The sequence below is a fragment of the Labrus bergylta genome, chromosome 8, assembly GCF_963930695.1.
Source record: "Labrus bergylta chromosome 8, fLabBer1.1, whole genome shotgun sequence".
Lineage (NCBI taxonomy): Eukaryota > Metazoa > Chordata > Actinopteri > Labriformes > Labridae > Labrus > Labrus bergylta.
The window spans coordinates 12,288,144-12,310,009 of NC_089202.1; the positions used below are offsets into that span (position 1 = coordinate 12,288,144).

General features: G+C 39.4%; 2 protein-coding genes across 2 annotated transcripts; both read right to left on the minus strand.

Annotated features, from left to right (window-relative positions):
- Positions 1 to 8,019: 8,019 nt before the first annotated feature.
- Positions 8,020 to 11,470, minus strand: LOC109994974 (protein FAM8A1). Its single transcript, XM_020648519.2, has 5 exons — positions 10,979 to 11,470; positions 10,128 to 10,248; positions 9,872 to 9,995; positions 9,582 to 9,721; positions 8,020 to 9,468 (listed from the first exon to the last, which is right to left on the minus strand). The coding sequence occupies exons 1-5, from the start codon at positions 11,445 to 11,447 to the stop codon at positions 9,324 to 9,326; spliced, it is 999 nt and encodes a 332-aa protein (XP_020504175.1). The 5' UTR covers positions 11,448 to 11,470; the 3' UTR covers positions 8,020 to 9,323.
- Positions 11,471 to 13,200: 1,730 nt separating this feature from the next.
- fabp4b (fatty acid binding protein 4b) lies at positions 13,201 to 14,199 on the minus strand. The gene is made up of 4 exons (XM_020648518.3): positions 14,037 to 14,199; positions 13,678 to 13,853; positions 13,500 to 13,601; positions 13,201 to 13,355 (listed from the first exon to the last, which is right to left on the minus strand). The coding sequence occupies exons 1-4, from the start codon at positions 14,107 to 14,109 to the stop codon at positions 13,302 to 13,304; spliced, it is 405 nt and encodes a 134-aa protein (XP_020504174.1). The 5' UTR covers positions 14,110 to 14,199; the 3' UTR covers positions 13,201 to 13,301.
- Positions 14,200 to 21,866: the final 7,667 nt, after the last annotated feature.

The window sequence follows — 21,866 nt, forward strand, 5'->3', positions numbered from 1 at the left end:
ATTAAGTGTACAAGCTGTGAATATAGTGACTGAAAAGGTCATCCCTTACTCACAAGCCATGTGTGCTGATGTGATGATAGGATTGTTTTCTGCAGAGCTGTGTTTAAGGGACACTATGTCAATGTTATGTATGGTAATATGTTGGATATAAATCAGAATTCTCTGAGGTTAGTTCACTGTTTGAATAGAAATGCTGAGTTTATGGTTCTAAAAGTTCCTCGTTGCTCTTATCATATGTTCATGTTATTGTAGGGCATTACTAATGGAAATTCTAATAAAAAATTGTATTAATCAAGACAGAATATAAAATCTATTATAATCTTCTACACTTGTCTCGGCTGTTACAATGTCTTTTGTTTTGGCTCTGCTGTATTCACTGAAAAATCTCAACATTGCTGTATTCCATAACAATATATAGCATCCAATGTTACAACGGCCATCCCACAAACTCAAAGCAGAAATCGACCCTGCTGTTTTAAGGAACTATACAGTTTGTTTATCCTTATTCTGTTATCTGTACCCCTCAGTGATGCTAAATATACTTTGAAGTTCATCTAACAGATTCTATTGAATACTCAAAGATGCTGATTAGTGTGGTCAAACCTGACAGAGGGGTTTTGCTGGCATATTTGAATGTGCTCTGCTCTTTTAGGCCAAGCAACATGTGCTGCATTCCTCTGAGTGGTTTACACATGAGAAGAGGGAGTACTCTGAACTATCCAACCACTAACAAGAATTATGTCATCTAACAAATATTGACTATACTGAAGCTTATGGTCTTTTGATTAAGAGTAGTAGTAAGTAGTCGCATATTAATGTAGTAGGTACTATATGTTTTTTCATTAGCACTCTCTCCCTCCCATTAAACCAAAAGTGCCTAATGCATTACATTCCTTACTTTTCAAACAGAGTTGTCTCAGCACACAGCTGCTCACTGTTCTTCTTTCTAACACACTCAAACACAGTAGCCTTCAGCAGAAAACAGTGAAACTCAAGATGGCTCCAGCTGCTGCAGGTTTTAACACCGGCATTACCCTTATTATGAAGAAAAACACAAGTTTCCATAAGAGTTCCTTTTCAACCACAATATCCATGCAAATCTGTAGAGATTACTCATATTACCTTGAAACTGTTCTGGGACCAGCAAACAATAATCCAAGCATCGTTACACACACTCTACTCTACGTCCTCATCATACAATCCCTTGGGCTCAAGTGAGCCTCCTCTAATTCAGCAGACATGTCCAGACATGTAACACTGATCACTATACTCACAGGACACTGAAAGCCTGTATGATGCAAACAACAGTCACATACTCACATTTTGGGAAATAGAAAGCTGTATGAAGTCATTCATAATTTTTCAAACATTTCAAGGAACACTTGTTTAAACAATTTGGAACAAATCTGTCACTCGTGGGTCCAATGTTAGTTGAAAGTTGTGTATGCCATTATGGTTTAAGACAGTGGTAGCCATAATCTGATTTTGTGCCAAATTGTCAAAAAATTTATGAGGGAGTGAGAGTCCTGTCTTGCAAAAACTTAAATGCAAATACAATAGCAATAACACCATTTAAAAATGCTTAAAGTAAGCATCTGTGTGTCTATGCCACAGACTAAATAATAAGGTCTATGTACGTCATGGAGTCACATGACGTATGTTTTTTAGGTTGTAGCAAAGTGTAGTGTCACTAAACATCAACATTAAATTACTGTAATACAATAGCAAGTCCAATAATTATCATATTTCTATGGTGGCATATAAGTATTAAAGTGCCTATACTGTTTATAAAATGAGAGGAAATTATGCAACACAGCTGATGCCTCACCTGATCAAGTTAACTTAGCTTATTACCTGCAAGCAAGCTAACTTAACTTTTCACATTTTTAGCTTTCTAGCAACATTATATATCGATATTAAACTATTGTAAAACACATATTATCTCCATTTTATTATTTTTTTCTTAAGCCTTTTTAAACTTTTATGAAAATACATGACAAAGTCAAAGTTTACCTGCTGCAGTTCCAATTGCTAACATTACCGAAATGAATGTACATAAACAATGTCTGACCTGAGTGGACTAAACCATGTGCAACTTTCAGAGGGTGGCACGGTGCCTCACATGCTCTGATCACTCTGATACGATTTTAGAAAATTTAGATAGTCGTCAAATGAGTCATTCAGTAAGCAATGCATGACCCCAAAAGCCAATAATATGTAGTTTATAAATAGCTCTTTAAAATGTTTTAAATATTTTAGGTAGGCTATTCTAAGGCTTCCTCCCTATGGTGTGGCCCTGGGTGGTTTCACTTTTCCCGCCAATTAGTGACCACATATTTACAGTAGGTTACAAGCAATGTAGCTTTGCATCCTTACTACCAGTTTAGTACTGTTGTGTTGTTTTTGTAACTAATGTTTTGTCATTGTATCTATGATGTTGTTGTATTGTCGAACAATGTTTGATAAATTAAAAAAAAAGGCTGCTAACAAAAACAAAGCCATAAGAAAAAGTAAGTGAAGAGGCAGATTTGAGAAATAGGAGAACACAATGGGGTTAAACTATGAATAAGTAATAAAGAGTACAGAAAGGGGGGGTTTAAGAGGGCATTTGGTAAAAGAGCGAGAGGTAAATAACCAATAACTCTGGGTCCTGGTCCTGTCTGAGCAGACCTGTCTGTGCACACTCCAGTTTGGAAGGAGTAACATGCTCACTGCACGCTATGTGGGGAGAATGTGAAAGCGCCTGCTGCCATGGCAACAAGGCAGCTCCACAGTCTCCAGTCCCCATTAAGAAAGATGGGTGGTAACGTGGCTGTAGCTCAATGGTGGTGTAGCATGACACGCTGAAAGAGCCTATTGAGAGCGAGTGTATTCAGCAGTTAATGAAAAGAGCAAAGGGACAGCAATATCTACCAGGCAGGTGATACCGACCTCACCTCTCCAACAAGGTTCATTCATTTGTTAAAGGGTGCATACATATTACATCAACTCAGTTTCACTATTTTGATCAGAAGATACACTGTTGCACACTTCATTTAAAATCTGTCACAAATTATTAAATTTCAGCTAGGCTTATTTAGTTCTGACAGGTGTTTAACTTGACCTTGAAAAGGTCCTTGGATGAAATATCTTAAGAGGGAAAAAATGACAAACAAACATATTGTTGGTATAGCTCTGAAACTAAAGTTACCTATTTTAAGGTTATGGGTTCAATATAATTCATTAGAAGAGTAGGCTACAATAATTGTTTACTTAGGCCTGAAGACTTTGACATTCAGGTGTGATGTAGCCGGATGTAGCCTAATATATTTCTTATATATTTCTTATATATATATGAATATGTTTTATTTCACAATAAAAATGACATGTCTTTACATTTTTAATAATGGTCTTATATGTTTTTCTTGTAAAAAAAAAATTGCAATGTGACCATATAGCTATGGGATTGGCTGCTTATATTGGGGAATACATCAACCTAATACATCAAAAATGATTGCTCTAATCACTTTCTACAGACACCTTCCATACAAGTGTAGGCCTACTGTAGCAGGCAAAAGACCTCAGAATGATATCATCATACGTAGGCTTAATAAGGATAACATATTGCCCTTTGAAAGTTGCTCTTCTAAGTGAAATGGTTGTGGTTTTACTGTAGTACATAATTAAACTGACCTCTTTAATCCAGTTACATTTGGATAGTAAGCATGTGCTGAGAGCCAAATTCAGCAGAACAAAACAGATTTCATCCTGAGTCCAAATGCCAAGACTCTTTTCATTCAGCTGAAAATAGAAAGCCAGTGCTTACGCACATCTCCAGAACACAGTTTTGGGCAACTATAAGACTGGGTGGGGGGGATTTGTGGAGGAGTAGTATGGCCACTGAGGGAATGTAGAAGAGTTTGTTTAAACACTTGAACATAATGAATTATAAAGACACATAAAACACAAATGAGCTCAACGCACAGCCAGAAAAATCTAGTTCTTCTTAATATGTAATCATAGTTTCTAAAGATGTTCATGAAGAGATTTGTTTGATGGTTCAATAGGAAAGATGGGGAAGGAGAATGAGACAATATAATACTACCGGTAACTTCCTTATAATATGTTCTTTTATATTAAATAAAATATCTGTCAATATAACTTCTTTACTCAACATGGACCCATGCTGATTCTTTCATAGTCAGCTGATTAAGATATTCAAGCAAGGAACCAGACCATTATTGAAATGACCTCAATGACCTCAGTGAAAGCCTGCCCAGTCCTCCTGCTGTGGTGTAGGTTAAATACCAGATATATACAACAGAGGGCAGTATATTTGCCTCTTAAGCTGCACCTCAGACACAAACATTGATGTGTGTAAAATAGATATATCACTATATCAACATAATGTGAAAGTATGCAAGCAAACAGTGCTCCCATTTGAAACCTATTCTTTTTTTAAGTAGTGAATATTTTATAACACATTCTTGTGTATTATCTTTGCAGTTCTGCAAATGGAAACATAATAGGAGATTTTGATTTTTACATTTGTTTTTCCATCTTTGACTTTGGTTTATATTTTGATCTTTTTTTAAGTTCACATAAATATAGCACTTTTTTCCCATATCCCTACTGTTTCTGCGAATCAGTGGTGAAAACTTTCTTGACATGAGGAGGAATGAGATGAGAGTGAAATGGACAAGCAGCTTTCAAGAAGATTCCCTCTGGCCTACCATGCCTCTGTCCAGACCCTGATACATGGCTGTCAGAGAAAGCTGTGAGTGACTCCCTTATAACAAGAGCCATGTAAGGTGGCAGGAACTAAGTCTCATTTTGTTGTTGTTGTAAAAATGCAGCTTTGTTTTCAAAGCTGCATTATCCAGTGGTGAAGACTTTCTCTTCATGAGGAATACTGAGGTGACAAAGTGAAAAGGACAAGCAGCTGTCAAGGAGAATCCCAAAAAAATCTTACATTTCTGGAGGCAGAAAAGGGGCCAAATAAATTATAGACCAATTTCTACCCTTCAGTTTAGAGTCCTACATATTTATGTGCAGCAAAGCAACATTATCTAAGAAGGAGAGAAAAGCTGAATGTCTCTGCAGTTACAAATTCAGCCTCCATGGTTGTCTTGACAACTCGGCAGCCTCAAGCAGAAGTCTGCTGGATTCAAAAACACAAACAGCCAGAAACCTAATGTTATGTCATAGAAAAATATATGAATGCTGCGCTGCTTCCCCTCAACACATTTACCATACACACTCACCATCTCTCTTCATACGACTGTATCACCCATACTGGGTTTGTTTTTCGCCTCATATTCAGAACTATTTTTAGACCAGGAGAGAGCACTCCAGCACAGACAGCATGCTATCCTGGAAAATGAGTTTATTCATATCATACTCACTCTTTTTTATTCTCTTTACTAGATAAAGGCTCATTCATAATTTAGATTTTTTGATGCAGTGCATGCAAATGATACAGTGGTAATCTGATCACATTCGGACACACACATCCAGTTTTAATTCACTGAGTGACTGTATGAAAATATTGGCTGAGGAGGTTAACTTCCCCTTTACCTAAATACAACTACAACACCCTCAGTCCTTAGATCTCAAATGCTCTATAACATTATGAAATGGTAACTAAACCCCAAAACCATTTTTTTCAGTTCTAAACCTCTGTATTTGAGTATTAGGTAGTGAGAATTAACTTGTAAAACTATATAGTGTACTTATAAAAACTTTCAACCAGGGGTACTGGTGGCACAGTGGTTAGTGCGCGCGCCCCATGTATGGAGGCTATAGTCCTCCAAGCAGGTGGCCCATCAGGCTCAAATCCAACCTGCGGCTCCTTTCCTGCATGTCATTCTCCATTCTCTCTCTCTCTCTCTCTCCCTGATTTCCGACTCTATCCACTGTCTTATCTCTATAAAGGCACAAAAAGCCCAAAAGTAAATCTAAAAAAAGTGAGTAAGAGCTAGTAATGGAAGAAGTTATGATTTACCTTTTAAGTGAGTTAGTGAACCTGGATCAGTTCTGTGCAACTCAAGTTAAGACTGAAATGTGATTTGAAATCTTCCCCTGCTCTTCTTTAAATGTCTGACTGTTCTCCCTTCAGAGAAAATAACTTAATACATAAACATTCTACTTTTTACCCTTATCTCCTCTCATAACATTATAATATTTTTTTTCTAAGTAGGCTACTTGCTAGATAAAAGTCAATATTCAAACATGTGCTCGATCTCTACATATCCATGTGTTTAAACAGCAGTTTTAGTCCCAAAAGTCCTTAAAGATGAACTCATATTATAAATATATATGTATTGATAAGCTAATTTGTGTTACTCTCATACTCAATGACATGTTTGTATTAAAGCAGGAGTTCATGTTCCTCACCCAGTTAACAGGTCTCTTCTTCATCAGCAGCCCTCTTCATTCTGGCAGAAACCAGCCAGCCTGTGATTACTGGTTCCACTTGAGAGGAATACCAACGGACATGCTGACACACACTGGGAGAAAAACAACAAGACTGAGAAGTCAACCGCACTTTTCCATGATTTCAAGACACCTGGAGCCAGCTGGTATTTTGAAACCTCTAATGAACAAATAATGACTTTAAGGACAGAAATTGTTTCACTCTCCAAGAGAATATTTTTGGTTCAGTTGAGCTCAGGTTGTTTATTGTATTCCTCTGGCCTGTCTGTGGCTCTTTCTAGAAACAGACACATGGCTGTCAGAGAAAGCTGTGAGTCCTCCATGTGACCTGGAGATGACTTATAACAAGAGCTATGCACAGTGGCAGGAACTTGGCTGGACCTTATGAAAGCCATGTGGCAGCAAGGAACAAAACATGGAAAATTGTGTGTGTGTGTGTGTGGGGGGGGGGGGGGGGGAGTGAAGACAGTCATATTTATGTGAATTGGGATGTGTTCATCAGCACTTCTAGTATTGCCAAATGGTATTTTGATGTGTCTTCGATATGCAATCAGGATAATATGAAAATGAACAAATGAGAAACTCTGCCATTTCATGGATGACTAATTTAACTGAGTTTTTTTCCACTGCAAGATCTTTGAGGTTGATTGTATTATTAAGTGTTTCCACACAAACCTCTGTCATTAATTTCAGTAATCATTTTCCCCTTGAGCTTTTAAAAAAATCTCCCACCTGCACAATTCTCTGTGGATGTGAGCCAGAGCCTGTCGATATTAAAATAGATTACAAACATGCCTGTGCTCCAAATATAGCTGCACTCACTCATCAGTATACAGTGAAGTTATAATGGTGGTGGGTAGTGTCTGCCCACACTTCTCGGGTCCTCAGCATAGCCCTTCACCAATAAAAGTTATATTACTCTGCTGCCTACAGTAATGGCTTGGCACATGGCAGCAGCATGTGGATGGGGTCTCTCTGTTATCTGGGAGCACCATCTGGGGCTGTCAACTGAAGCTGCCACTTAGCTGGCCTAACACAATCACCCCATCAACACTTGCGGACAATTGGAGCGTCAGCAACTCCCACCAAGTTTATTTGACCTGGCAGAAAATTCAAAGGAATTGGGGCGTGAAGGTGCCCCATGTACTGACACTACCGGCTTCAAAGCGGGCAGTCCAGGTTTGAATCTAAACTGTGGCTCCTTTACTCCATGTCATTCCCACTCTATTCCCTTCTCTAATTTCTGACTCTACCTACTGTTCTGTCTCTCTAATAAAGGCACAAAAAGCCCCCAAAAATAAATCTTAGAAAAGACATTTCAAAGAATGACTGAAAAGTCCTGAAACAAGTCCATACAAGCAGTTCCTTATATCATAAGAAACTTGTTTGTCACCCATAAGGACAGAATTATCGACTTCTTTGTGTGACTGTACAAGAATCACATTGATTCTGCATCAAATATAGCTGGTTAACGATGATGAGGGATTATTTTCCTTGGTGCATTATCCCAAGTAGAGTTGCATCTGTATAACCAACAAACAAACACTAGGTGGAGCCAACCACTGCTCAAAACAGAGCAAATAATAAAGTCAAAGTACTTCTGGATTACAATTCTAACTTGCAAGGTTTATTTGTTTTTGTAATACTGGAAATACATACTATTCACCTTTTCTGTGAGTAAAGTGAAAAATGAAGTTTGGGAAGTACATTGCCAAGTTTGAAATATATTTCACAAAAGATACCAGGGCCTTACATTTCAAGTGACAATTACTTCCCAGAGAGATCCCAATTCATCTATACTCTTTTAAAATAATATTTCCAAGATTTCAAAGGAAAAAATGTTTCAATTCATACAAGATATTTTGATAATTTTGTGTGACATCAAGTTTGACACTGGGGGAGATACTAAAAACAAAACAAATGGGTGATAAAGTACAGTACAATAAAGGGACATCCATCATAGCCTTTTCAATACGACAGTCCCCATTATCTTCCAGAACAGTCTCAATGAACCTTTGTGCAAACTCTTTACAAAAACACTGATGGAGACTTCTCACAAATGTGTGTGCTTTCATGTGTTTTTTTACAACAGTGGAGGCCTTTGTTTAAAAAGCCAATCCAAGTGTTACTACAGGCTGTTGGTAAAAAAAAAAAAAAAAAACATTGTTGGAGATATATTAAATCAGCCAAATTGCTGAAAGACATGACATCAAGACATCATTAACATGCAGGAAATGAGTGGATTCATTTAATCTTCTGAAATGCAAAAATTGATATCACAGAAGGTGTGCATGAACATACATTAGTTGAAGTCACACACATGCTGAGTTCAGAGTAATGGAATAGCCGTTGTGGCCAGATTAACTTTTCCAATCAGTACATTAAAAAGTGCCTTAGAATAAAGGTATTTCAGCAGCATGATTATCACCCCTTTCATGATGAAGGTCTACAACTCAAAGATGAAGTCTGAGTAAAGATTCTTAAGACATGTTTTAATACGAAGTCATAATCTCATGAATGCATAATTAGTGACTGAAATCTAAGTGAGTCATTACATTCACCCTTAATCTCAAAGAGAATTTAGAAAAAGGCAAAAAGAGTCCTATGTCAATTAAACAGTTATGCATATCGTCATTTTTACTATCTCCTAAAGAACAACTCAATTCAGCAAAGGAATAGAAAAGCAGCATGTAGACATACATGCAGAAATACAGTACGTGTCCGAGGCAAACCAAACCAACGTTTTAGGGGACTACAAAAGTTCATACTGTTGTGTGTCAACCTCTCCTGTGTGTTCTGAGGTTGTCTTGTCTGAGCTCTGCAGGCATTGGAAAAAAACACACATCACGCAGTGCCAGTTCTGAATACGTTTAGGACTCTCTTCTTGACTTTTTTTTTTTTTTTTTGCATCATCTCGCTCCAGAGCGCTTCACAACAATTGTACCAGCTACCATGTCATACACAGTCCTGTTGTGCTGGAAGAACAGAAGAGTGATGAAGGCCGGGAAAAAGAAGGCAATTGAAAAGTTCTTGTTTAAGGCTCGGACAGTTGATCTGTACGAAGAGAAAGAGACAGGGAGTTTAGATTGTTGTTAAACAGAGACAAAAAAGGATTGCATTCGATATGAAATTGCTAATAGATATCCTTTAACTGCTAAACTACTTACGCAGACAGAGAGACATTAGTCGCTGGCACTACAAGCACCCTGTTAGGCTGAACCAAAACTGATGAGTCACACGTTACAACTCTGAGTCCAACCAGAAACTTCCCTGGAGTGGCTCCTCCTGCTCCCCAAATGCACACAATCTGAAGAGAGAACAGTGTAGGGACTATCACTCAGCTGCACGGGAGCTTTTCCAAATGCCATTTACAGACAAACAGCTGACAGTTCATTTAACAAGTAGGTCACATTCGGAGTCAAAGAATTTATCACAGTCTTTATTTAGGAGTGCTTACCTCATAAAAACACACTAATATCCGATACACTAGTGCCACTAGCATCATTTTTTGTAGCTCCTCCATCGAGGTGTCTTCATCTATTTCCTCCACTATGAAATGCATGGCGAACTTCGAAACATCCCTAAAAGATAAAGAAAATAGTACTATATTCAGTTAGGGGTTGGTCTGGTGTTTTTCAAAGAGGATGAAAAATTGCAGGCCTAATAATATCACATGCAAAGCAGCACTACTAACAGAAGTAACATGAACTCACTTGATTCCACTGAGGTGCATAATACTGATGATTATGGTTGCTTTGATAAAAAACAAAATGAAGAAATCCACCATCTCAGCAAGGAGTCTTTGGAGAGGTGAAGGAATACTATACTCTCGGCCTGGATTGAGGAACAAATAGGTGTGGTTGAGACGACACAAACAGGGATACTACTACACTTCACATACACACACATTTGTTTTTTAATTCCAGATCAGCACCTTCACTGATGTTAAATGATAAGGCCTGGGTTAGGTTCAGCCCAATAGTGTTCAATGACTATCTCTTTATTATTTCATGGTTAACTGAATATCATTTTTGATCTAAAAAATACTTCTAAAAGTGAAAGTGAATCAAAAACTACATCCTGCAGATATTTGATACGGCACCAATGACACATGAGATGTTAAAGCCTTGGTGTCAGTAACGTAGGCAGACCCTGACACTAACCTGCCACTTGTGATTTTAATCATATCTAAGCTGATAAGGCAGTGCTGCCCTTGACACCTTTTTATAGCGTCTGTTAATGTGTTTCACACGTTTTGGAAGAAACTAGAATTGAATAGTGTTTGACTTTTGTTTGTGCAAAACCTGCACATAATGTCTACATTTAACCTAGGTGTTAATATACTATGATTCAATATGTATCTTCTTGCATGCTTAATGAATGCAGGATGTCAACCTGGTCATGTGTAGTGAGTAAACCACTCTACAAACTCCAGTAGGGCCTACCGATCGAGCGCTTCATATAAGCCTACTATAAATTCAAATACAAAGACAGGTCGTATGTATCCTCACTTTTTTTTTTTTTTTAAACATTTAGGATACTTGATTAACCCAGCATCTTTTACCTGGTCGCTGAGCATTTCCGTTCTCTTGCGGTAGCTGCCGCTGCGGCTGTGCGGACACTGCAGCCCCGCCTGCAGCCTCGCCTGCCCGGCTGCTCGGAGGGTTGACGGCGGGTGGGTAGGGAGATAACGGGAGAACAAACGGGCTGTTAAACCAGTTCTGAGTGTTAATATCCAAGGCTGTCGTCGACGTCCCGCTTGCTGACTGTAAATAATAAGGGCAGGACATGGCTGACGCTGCCATCCAGCTCTGCCAGTTCACATAACCTGTATAATATTGCCACATCCACGCCTGCAGTTTCTCGCAGTACTCCGCTGTGGCGCGGCTTTGGACGGCGTTTTTCTTGCCTGCGACATTGCTGTCGTTGCCAACTCTTTGGATTGCATCGTCTTGGAGCGAGTCAATTTTGTTAGCAAAGGATTTTTTCTTTTCCTTATCGACTTCCATGTTTGTGTTTTCCTTCTCCGCCATGTTTGATGATGGCGTCACGTCACGTACGACGTAGTCCGGATCATTTCATTTGGAAGTGGAAAGTTTGACCATTCAAAATATTATACACGACAAACACGTTGACAGGTTTAACGATTTCATATTCGTTTAACTGCTTTTTTTTTCAGAGAAAAAAATGTGTCACTAAACTGTTGCCCATTTACGAGAAAATGTGTACCTCATGCATCCCCCCCTAGATGAAAATGAATGGTACTGTCCAAAGTACTGTCCTGCTTTTACTATAATCGACCGCAGGGAGGTAGCAGTGACGCTAGAAAGAAACTGCAGAGGAAATATGACAGCTGAGTTATTCAAGTTCATATTGTGTAATATTTTAAATAAACAAATAGCTCAGCAAAACTCAAGTTTCTTTGAATTTGGAAAATTAAAAACATTGTAGGCAATTTGGATGCAAAAAATTAAAATTTTGGTTGGCTTCTCATTAATTCAATACATTCGACACAACTTGGTTACATCTGAGCCAAATGCCTTGATTATTATTATTTTAATTAAGGTTATTGTATTTCATGAAAAAACTATTGATATACAATAGCCCTTGGCCACCGGGTGCTTTCAAGAAATAAGCTCATTGGATCATGTTTCCAAGAAATCACCTGCTTAAGGCATGATTTGAGTTTAAAAGGGCAAAACCATTTCAAAGGAGGTCTGCCTCTTAAAGCCTGAACCCATGCACAACCCCAAATAAGCTGAAGTCTTAACAAAAGGGTATTCAGATACCTTAAACAAGATTGGGTGAACTTAAGGTCCTCCACAATCCCTCTCCCATGTGTATGCACAACATAACTTTTGGGAAAACTCATTTAATTTTCAAACACAGGCATTTTAAATCAATCACAAGATCGTAGTCATTTGAAACAATTTGCAGATATATAAAAAAAAAAAAAAAATAAAATCTTTTCACGACATGTGGATAATGCCCGAAACAGTGTTCATGTGGCATGGTCTTATCAAATGTGGCACTCAAGACAAGGATAAGCTTTTCATTAGTCGGTACGCTTTGTTGCCTGAGCACCACCCGGGGTCACAATATTTCACGTAAGCCTGGAAATCTTTTGGAGAATTTGGGCTTCAACCTACTGCCCCAAAGAACCCTAATTAAAACAAATTATGTGCACTTGCTTGAACCTCTCAGTCCAAGACAAGAGGCTTGGCACAAATTAGAGGTCACTTCTCTGACCACAAGCAGGGATTTGGACTCCCCACCTCCCATTCACCAACCTCCTTGTCACAAGTGCTGCTCTGAGGTCGGGACATGCTTTTCTTTGTTTGAACAAAAGGCCTCTGTAAAGCTCTTTGTTCGTGTCAAGTAAGACTTTACGAATGACTTCCTAACCATGTTCTAAAAGTTGGCAACTAGCCTAGGTATCAAGACGTTACAGTGTGTTCAAGGTCACTTTAAAACTGAAACTGGATCATAACAAGCCAATAATATGGGTTAAAAATCAAGTATTCTTACTGGTAAAGAAAACTATTGATTCAGTGGTGTCGGTCTTACAGGGTTTTCACATCTTAAGCATTAAAAGCTAGATATTCAAAACAGAATTTTAGAAAGAAGATGTATCAACTGTAATTGCATCACCTCCACACAAAAAGGCTCGGCCACCACAGTAATAAAAAAAAAGTAACTTCTGCTTGGAAGAACGGGAAAAAAAGGAAAGCATCTACTAATGAAGGGAACGCCGTTTGAGTTGGATTCATGCACAGCTACACAGACTTCAGTATCACGGTTCAGACTTTATTGGCATGTTTGGCAAAAGCTCAGTGCATTTGGTTTCTTCATGGTGCCAGGCTCACCAATGTTGATGTTTAATCAAGTTAAGCCCCCTTCTCATAGGTCCTCACTGCAACAACATCATCCATGGTGCATTTCTGTTGACAAAATGTTTTAGAAAGTTAGAAAACATGTTTTAATTCCGTTAAAAAACATATATTTAATGCAAACATTAACAGTTAACATTAGAATTATAAATGTTTTAATTGATAAAACTGTCTTCAATTATGCAAATTACTCACCGCTGCTAGTTTTCCATCTTGAATCTCTCGTTCTAGTGTCGTCTTCTTTCCCTCCCACGCTTGCAGCTGCACCAATTTGCCATTCTCCAGAGTGAAGGTTGTCTGAAAATAATGTTGGGATCTTAGAAAAACGTCTAAGATGTGCAGGGTTACAACAACAATAGATTGAATGACCCACCATTGTTTTTCTGCCGTCAGCAGTTGTCTCCTCGAACTCCTCGTTCAGCTTGAACTTGATCTCTGTGGTTTTGAAAGTTGTCTCAGACTTCATTGAAATAACGCCAGAATCGTCCACGCTGATCACCAGGTTTGGCTTTGCCATGTTGCCCATTTGTCGAGTGGCGAAGCCAATACCTAAAATATGTTTCACAGTTTTCAATTATTTTAGTTGAGTAGCCTAATGCTGCAACATGATCTTTTTTTTTTTTTTTTTTTAAACTTTCCCACTGGAAGTTAAAACATAAAACACAACATTCAACAACACATCATTCTCAGTTTGCAATATTTTCCACTAGGCTACATTTAAAATGACCTTACCGATTGCCTTCATGTATTCATCAAAGTTATCGCTGGAAGTCAGGGTCCAGTTTCCAACAAATTGCTCAACCATGATGAAGAAGATGAAAATCAGTCTGCTACACAAACTCAAGCTATCACAGGGTATCCTGTTTCACCGGTGAGGTATACAGAAACAGACTGGCATTCAGAGTAAATTACATATTTCAAGCCTGGACAAACATGGGCCTGATTTACAGCCAACCAATCAAGAGCAGTCTTCTGTTGTCCTGGAAACCGAGTCACCAGTGGATCAAGGGGCGTGTCTTTTTAAATCAGATTTTGATGATGTGTTTGAAAGAAGTGAAAGGAGAGCTAAGCTTTCGGGTCTGCTGACTTAAGCATTGTAACTCGGGAGATACAAACGTGGTGCAATTATTTGAGCTGATAGGATTTAATGTTTGGATGCATGTCGAGCCTGTAGAAGAAATAATTACAGTTTTCCTCAGCTGATCGCAAAACTTCTGACAAACTTCTCTCAGGCTATGCTTTTAATACACAAAGGCCCACTGCTAAAACACAATATTGAATCGTGCTATAAAGTAGTCTAAGACTCATATTAACAACAACAATAGCAACATATACATTTAAAAGGAAATTAAGAAATAAGGATCGTTCAGGTTGTGCTGGTTTGCCTGCTTTTATAGGCTAAGTATGCCTCTTGTATTTTTTATATATTTAGGTCTATAGCTAAAAAGGTACCTGCTACATTTCTGTTAAAAAGAAAAATCAAAGAAAACAGACACTACTATGTTGCTTTTTGTATTTTGAAATGAGCTCATAAAAAGTAGACTACCAGATTTGCCATAAACACCAGTTAATGTTCATTTTCAAAAGTAATGATGTCTCACACTTGAAACCAAACTGGTTCATCACATTTTGTGCCATCAAACAGAACATTTCCTTTTCTGAGTAATTGGTAATATTGGTTTTGTCCAGCAGATGGCGACTGTAATATGTAAATATAATGTTGGGTTCATAATTAAGCATTGCATACATGCACACTTTGTAAGTTATGTCTTCAATCAATCAATGTTACACTTTTCATTGTTTTTTTTTTTAAACTAAATTTATAATGCATTTTTCCAACTTTGTCAAATTCACTGTATGACTCCCTTGTTTTTAAAACACTTGCAGATAACAAACGTCAGTGGATTTGTGTCCAAATGTCAGACAGACAGTCAGGTACTGCCCCCTATTGGTTTCAGCAACGGATTGCAGGAGGTCGTATCATATTTTCTGCCTTTGTCAGTGAAGAGATGCAAAAATACACAAATCAAGAATCAAAACTAGTCGGGCTTATTCTCGTCCTTGCTGCTTGAGAAGTTACCTCAAGTTCTTTCTTCTTTGCTGAAAGAATGTCTTTAATAAGGGCTCCACAACTACAGACTCCACTGCTGTTAACACCTGTGCTTTCTTTTATTATTTTCATTTAGTTTAAACCTAATGAAAGCCAAAGCTGTGCAAAATGCTGGAAGTGATATCTTGTGTAAAGCAATCAATCAACTAAAGACCTACAGATAAAAAAAAAAAAAAACTTATTTCATTTTGGATTGTCTGTTGAATGAATCTTGGAGCTCCTGAGAGCAGCTAGTGAATGTCTTAAGGAGATCAAAGTAGGAGAGCGTGTATGGACAGACATGATGAGAGCAAATCAGATTCAGATAAAAAAATTCCTTCTGACAGTTCCCCTCTGTGGATTAAAAAGGGCTAAGTACTCCTCTGACTGCTTTCCACAGAGCATGAAGTTCATGTTTGAGTCCAAAATAAATCTATCAAAGCAGAATTCAGAAACTAAACAGTCTGTTATTTTAAGTAGATATGCCTAAAAATAATCCAAGTATGGGAGATCAAATGGAAGATATAATTGCAACACAAATTAAGATGCTGCCTTACCTTGACTTTTGCACACTGTGAATTCTCTACGAGGTCATCAAATTACATCAGTACACACTTGACATGCATGCAATTCTGTTGAGATTAAAAACTGTTACAAAAGCATTTGGAGTTGGAGATGATCAAACGTAGCACCTTGACAAACTCTTTTGAATCTTTCATCATCTGAAAATAGTTCACTCAAAAATAACTAAGCTCTCTGTAATGCAACAAGTTATCAAATAAAACAGCGTATACAGAGGGCAGTGAAAACTTTCTCGAGAGATCCCTTTTGTGTTTGGTTGTTGATGCAATCATCATTTAGTGTCATTCATTTTTTAAAGTTAACTTCATTTATTCATTTTTCAAGGAGTTAAGTTGGACTTAAAACTGCTGACCTTCTGAGGTGTTTTTTCTCTTTTGTCAAGCTGGATGTGTGCTTGATATATTATGCAAAATTTGCTGTCACATAGATGCAATTTTAGATTTCATGGTATCAAATGCATTAATCCTTCCTTTACTTCAATGACAGCAGTATTGATGTGATAGTCAACAGACCGAGCTGTGATATTTTATGGAATGCTGAATAAGCCGATGACTTGTTATGTCAACTGGGGGTTTCTCTGCATACATACAGGTGCCATATAGCAGGCGTAGAGCCCATCTAATGAACATGAACTCTTGCTGGCAGCCGCACAGAAGTCCTTTCCTCCTGGTTTTTCATCAACACTTCAGCCTCCATTGATGGGAGAACAGTGGCCATGGACAAAAGCTGTATATACTGTACAAACACAGCTCTGAGCGGCAGCACACTGACTCATTCTTCAGTGTGTGTGAGAACGGAGGGGGACCCCTTTCAGCTCCTTTGTGTTGGTGTCTGTCAACAGTGTAGTTGGAGGCAGAGCCCATTGTGGCGGCCAGTGTTTCGTATTGACACAGGGCCTCGCTCAGCTTGTTCCCAGGGTCCAACCTGAGGACTCATGAATAATGGAGAGAGGATCCTCAGGGCAAGGGGGAGTTCACAAGTCTGACCGAGCCCGTTTAAAGCTCAGACAGGTAAAGCTGCGGTCACAACTGATCAGGTTGATGTTGAACTTCAACTCTCTGCGGCAAATAATCCTGAGGGGTGTCGTTTTACATAAAATACAAGCGATAAAAAAGACAAAAACGTTCTCAGATCACATTTGTCTATTTTTATACTTTAATAACCTCAGTGCGTTACTTGTTTTCTTCTCTTCTTTGCTTAAATATATTTTTCTGTTGTGGGAAAACTATCTCCTGATAAAGGGTTATCACTTTCTCCATGAATTGATCTGTGAAAGCCTTTCGACAGTGGATTTAGATAGATGTTCATAATGTCATAATGTTTACTTTCTAGCCAAACCTCACCAAAAATGTAAAAAAGGGAGAAGAAAAAAGACAGGGGGCCTGGTCCTGGTGGCTTGTCTGGGAACCTAAGAAAATGCATTTGGACCTATATTTCATAGTGATGATTTTTTTTTTTGTTTTGGCTATTTTTTCCTGTAGTTGAAATCTTTTCTCTTCTTTTCAGACAACTTTTGTTCTGCATTTAAGTGCCTCCTAAACATACCATATTCCAAAGTAACATCAGTCATATTTCAAGTTTAACCCAACACATTTAATAACCCATTAGTGATTATTAAAAAAAACAGCTAACATTAGCATTCAGCCAACCCCTAGATAAAAGTGTGACGATGCTAACATAACCTTTAGTATTGAATACTGATAAGACAATAAGATATTAAAAGGCATAAATACCTAGCTAACCGTGCTGTAAGGGATGAATTGATGATACAAATCCAGAGGGATCTCATCAGTCATACAGTATTTGAAGTTTAAATATTATATCTAAAAGCCTATTAGCTACAGTAAGAAAACAGCTAATGTTAGCATCTAGCAACCTCCTAGCTGGTAAAACAACTATATTTAAGTGTGACAATGCTAACATTAGGCTACCTAAAGTAATGATAATGGGATATAAAAGATGAAAAACATTATCGAAAAGTATTGTAAGGGAGGAGAACGCTAACTGTATCTTCTTGTTCCTTTAGACTCCTAAGTGTAGCATAGGGCAGCAACCACACCCAACTTTTGTCCAATTTCCCTCCATTTGTCCCTCAAAATTTTCCTTGTTATCTTTTCAAACTCTGATAAATCGAAAGAAGTTCAACGATTTTGTCAGATTCCTTACATTACAATCTGAAACACAGTAGAGTGACATTCAACAAGGTTCTCAACATGAGTCTGACATCAGAATAAAAATGTCTGCTGTTGGAATTTGGTGAGTGAACAATTAAAACCTGTTGTACGTTGTGAAAATAAGAGATAGTACAAAAAAATTATGACAGAAGTAATGACTTAGTTTGAAAAGTAAAGAGTCAGAATTGTGTACATGTCATCAGCCTCTCTTTAGCTCTGTTTCCCAGCAGGTCTCCATCATCTGCTGAGACTCACACCATGACCTGAGCGACGTGCTCTCTCCTCTCTTTTTACATGCCTGCTGCATGAGGGGCAACCAGAGGCTAGGGTGGGCGCCGACTGTGTGTGTGTGTGTGTGTGTGTGTGTGTGTGTGTGTGTGTGTGTGTGTGTGTGTGTGTGTGTGTGTGTGTGTGTGTGTGCGGTGCGTGCGTGCGTGTGTGCGTGTGTGTGGTGGAGGTCAGAGAGGTGCCTCTTGCTTGTGTGCTTTGAGCTTTTTCATGCTTCCTGCTTTGATCTTTTCTCTCATCCCTTCATCCCACACGCTCCCTACGCCTCGGGCTTCTGGTTTGCAGCACACTGACGGAATGGATGAAGAGACTGAGGGGGGGGGGGGGCTGCCTCTCACAGAGACACTGCTTGTTCTGTCAATACACAAGAGAAGTACAGGGAGAGCTTTACCCATGGGACACAGCCACCGGTGGCAGAGGCCAGTGGGCGGAGGGTTCACCAGGAGCTAAAGTGATGCATACTGTACACTTTTTTTGCTCCTCTTTCATGCGCCTTTACATCCCCCCACCGTGGGCTGGAATTTTTGTGTGAAAAATGAGGGAGACTCAAAGGGAGACCTCCTGACCGCTTACAACATGGGAAAGTGCACCCCTCAGCTGGTCGTTATATAAAGACAGCAAAAGTCATGAGAATTGCTGCTAAATACTTGGCTCGAGGCCTCACATGTGTCCCTTGATCTTACATGCAACGATTATTTCTGGGCCAATATAATGTGTCCTTTTCTCCTGATGCTCTATTCAAAATGTTGCTATGTAATCAATGTGATAAGAAGGGGAAGTCCTGGGACAACTATCATGTGAATTTGTGTCAGAAGACATCCCTTTATCTCTGTCCTGTATCCCCCTCAGACACACACACATACACGCATAGACACACAGACAGTCCCACCTGCTGAGCCCAGATTGAGACACACAAAAGCAGACGCACAGAGCAGAACCCCTAATTGCAGATTAATTGGAAGGGGAAAGCACTTACCTTTATTTGGACATGTGGTAAGTGTTAGGCTGTGACAACTAACTCGGCCATGTCGGCAGATGACTGCTCTTAATATTTTATGACAGGCTTAGAGAAAGACGGGGTTCGAGATGGGCTCTGCTGTGTAACTATTCTGCCAAATAACCCACACATTTGTCCCTTTTCAAGTCAATGATAGAAATCTTCAATATCTATAGAATCTCCTCAATATAGAAGTGCGATTCTAATGCATGTTTGTGTAGTTGGGAGAGAGAGAAATACAGAGTAAAGGGGGCTGTGCTAACAGGCTTTCTGCAGATCACTGGCAGTTTGACTGCAGTGGAGAGTAATGGGGCTGGCAGGGCGGAATCAATTACTGGCCACAACAAATTTTCCCACAGGTCGGAGCTTGGGAAAGCAGTACTTTACTGCAGCGCAGACAGCTGGCACAGAGCATCCACTGGGAAAGGAGCCGGCTCACACACACACACAGACACACACAAAAGAAAAACACGTTTTTTTCCCCTTGATATTGTAATGACAGGACATAATTTGACCCCTTTGCTGTTGTTTTCTTTTTATATTAAAATATATGCTCTTGCAGTCATGTTTATCAGATTTTATTTTAAATGTCTTTAGATGTAAAAAAAAAAAAAAAAATGCACACAACCCAAGCAAAAACCTTGGCGTATGGGGGTTTGAGATGATGCAAAAGACAAAATCATGACCTTCAAAAACACAGATTTAAACAGACAGTGACCAGTCATATGCACACACACACACAAGAGGATTAGTCATTTTCTACAGTCCCTGTGGCTAAGAATTCATATGACTGGTGCCTCTGAGGTTCCGTATGCATGATGTAAACCCAATGATACATTTCAATTAGAGCCCCAAACACCCTCAAACTTACCTCACACACACAAACCGCACATACACACTCCATTGATATGCAAACAATGTTTTTCCTGTGGTAACACAATGTGTGGCCTTAAAAGCAGCTCGCTCCGCGGTGCTCCTTTCTCTGTGTGGACATCACGTGCTGCCTCCTGTAGCGCTTATTTGGGAACCAGCCCTGTGATCTGCCTTCCCTCCATTGTGGACTTGCATAAGCAAGCTGGTAATGGACAGCAAACTGGTAAATCTTCTGGACAATATGATTGTTTGGTGGCCCATTGTGAAGGAGTGTGCAGTATTGTTTAAAAGCCAATTAAATTGATTGTTATTTATTCAAGAGTAACTTGTGAAATAAGCGGGCACGTTAAGGTGAAAAAAAAAGAGTTCAAAGAATGGTTGGCATCTTGAAATGCTCGTCATGCCTTTTAATTGACTATAGGCCCTGGAATTGGCTGCTGGTGCAGAGATCCTTTTATCAGTATATGACCTGTGGGGCTGTATATGCAGAAGAAGAAAAAATATTTAAAAAATAAATGCTCCTGCTAAACAAAGAAACAAGGAAGTCCTCATATCCTCCCTGACTTTACCTATCCAAAAGGCACAAGGAGAATGGATGCCAACAAAGGCAGGAAGATAAAGAATGAGAAGGCGGGTGTACTGCAGTCACACAGTGGGAATGGGTCTCATGCCTGGTCTGGTCCCTGCCCAATATAGCGCCTGGGTGCAGAGACAGGGACAGGAAGCTGTGGCCCATAGGATAACATTGTTATATGGAAGCTGTCTGGGAGACATTTCCCTCAGTCAGAGTAGCTATTTAGGAGCAGCATGGGTGGCATTTGGTCTGCCTTGCATAATATATCCAAGCTCATGTAAATATGCAGCAAAAGTTGTTTTTTTTTCCAACATGCACCTACTCTCTATGTGCATAATTCATAGATGAGGCATGATCTCACACCCACAGAAATGCCCCCCCCCCCTCCCCCACCGTCATGTAAATTTGACTGCAGCAGTTGTTGAATGACAGGTATAAGATGTCAGGATGGTGTGCACACAGGATGCAGGCACGGCTGCCAACGTCGCTGCTGCCGACAGCCTCAACGGTTGACATAGTAAATCAATCCTGATGGGAGGGTGGGTGGGATGGAGGCAGAGAGAGGGGGGGTGTAGGGAGGGGGAGTCCAATGGGACTGAGTAGGCCTCTGTCAGACACACTCAGCCACTCAGCCGGCCAGAGAGAGAGACTGTCGACGGGTGGGAGAACACTCGCCGGGAAGCGCTCACACGGAGATTGAGTTACCACGGAATTAGATCAGGGCTGTGGGAAACAGCACCTCCTAAACACACTTGCACACTCTTGGTCACACACACATAAACACATGCAGACGCACCGGCACACACACTCAGGCTGCACTCTTGCACACACAAAGGAATCACCAAGGGAAACCTGAGGGAAGATTGAGGAAGGCAGCTGGGCACACGCCAGTTTCAAACAAATGCTTGCTTATACCTCTTAGCTTCCTGGCACTGGGTTAAGAGTAGTTTTCTTCAAATTGGTGCCCAGTTAGGCCCACAGTCAA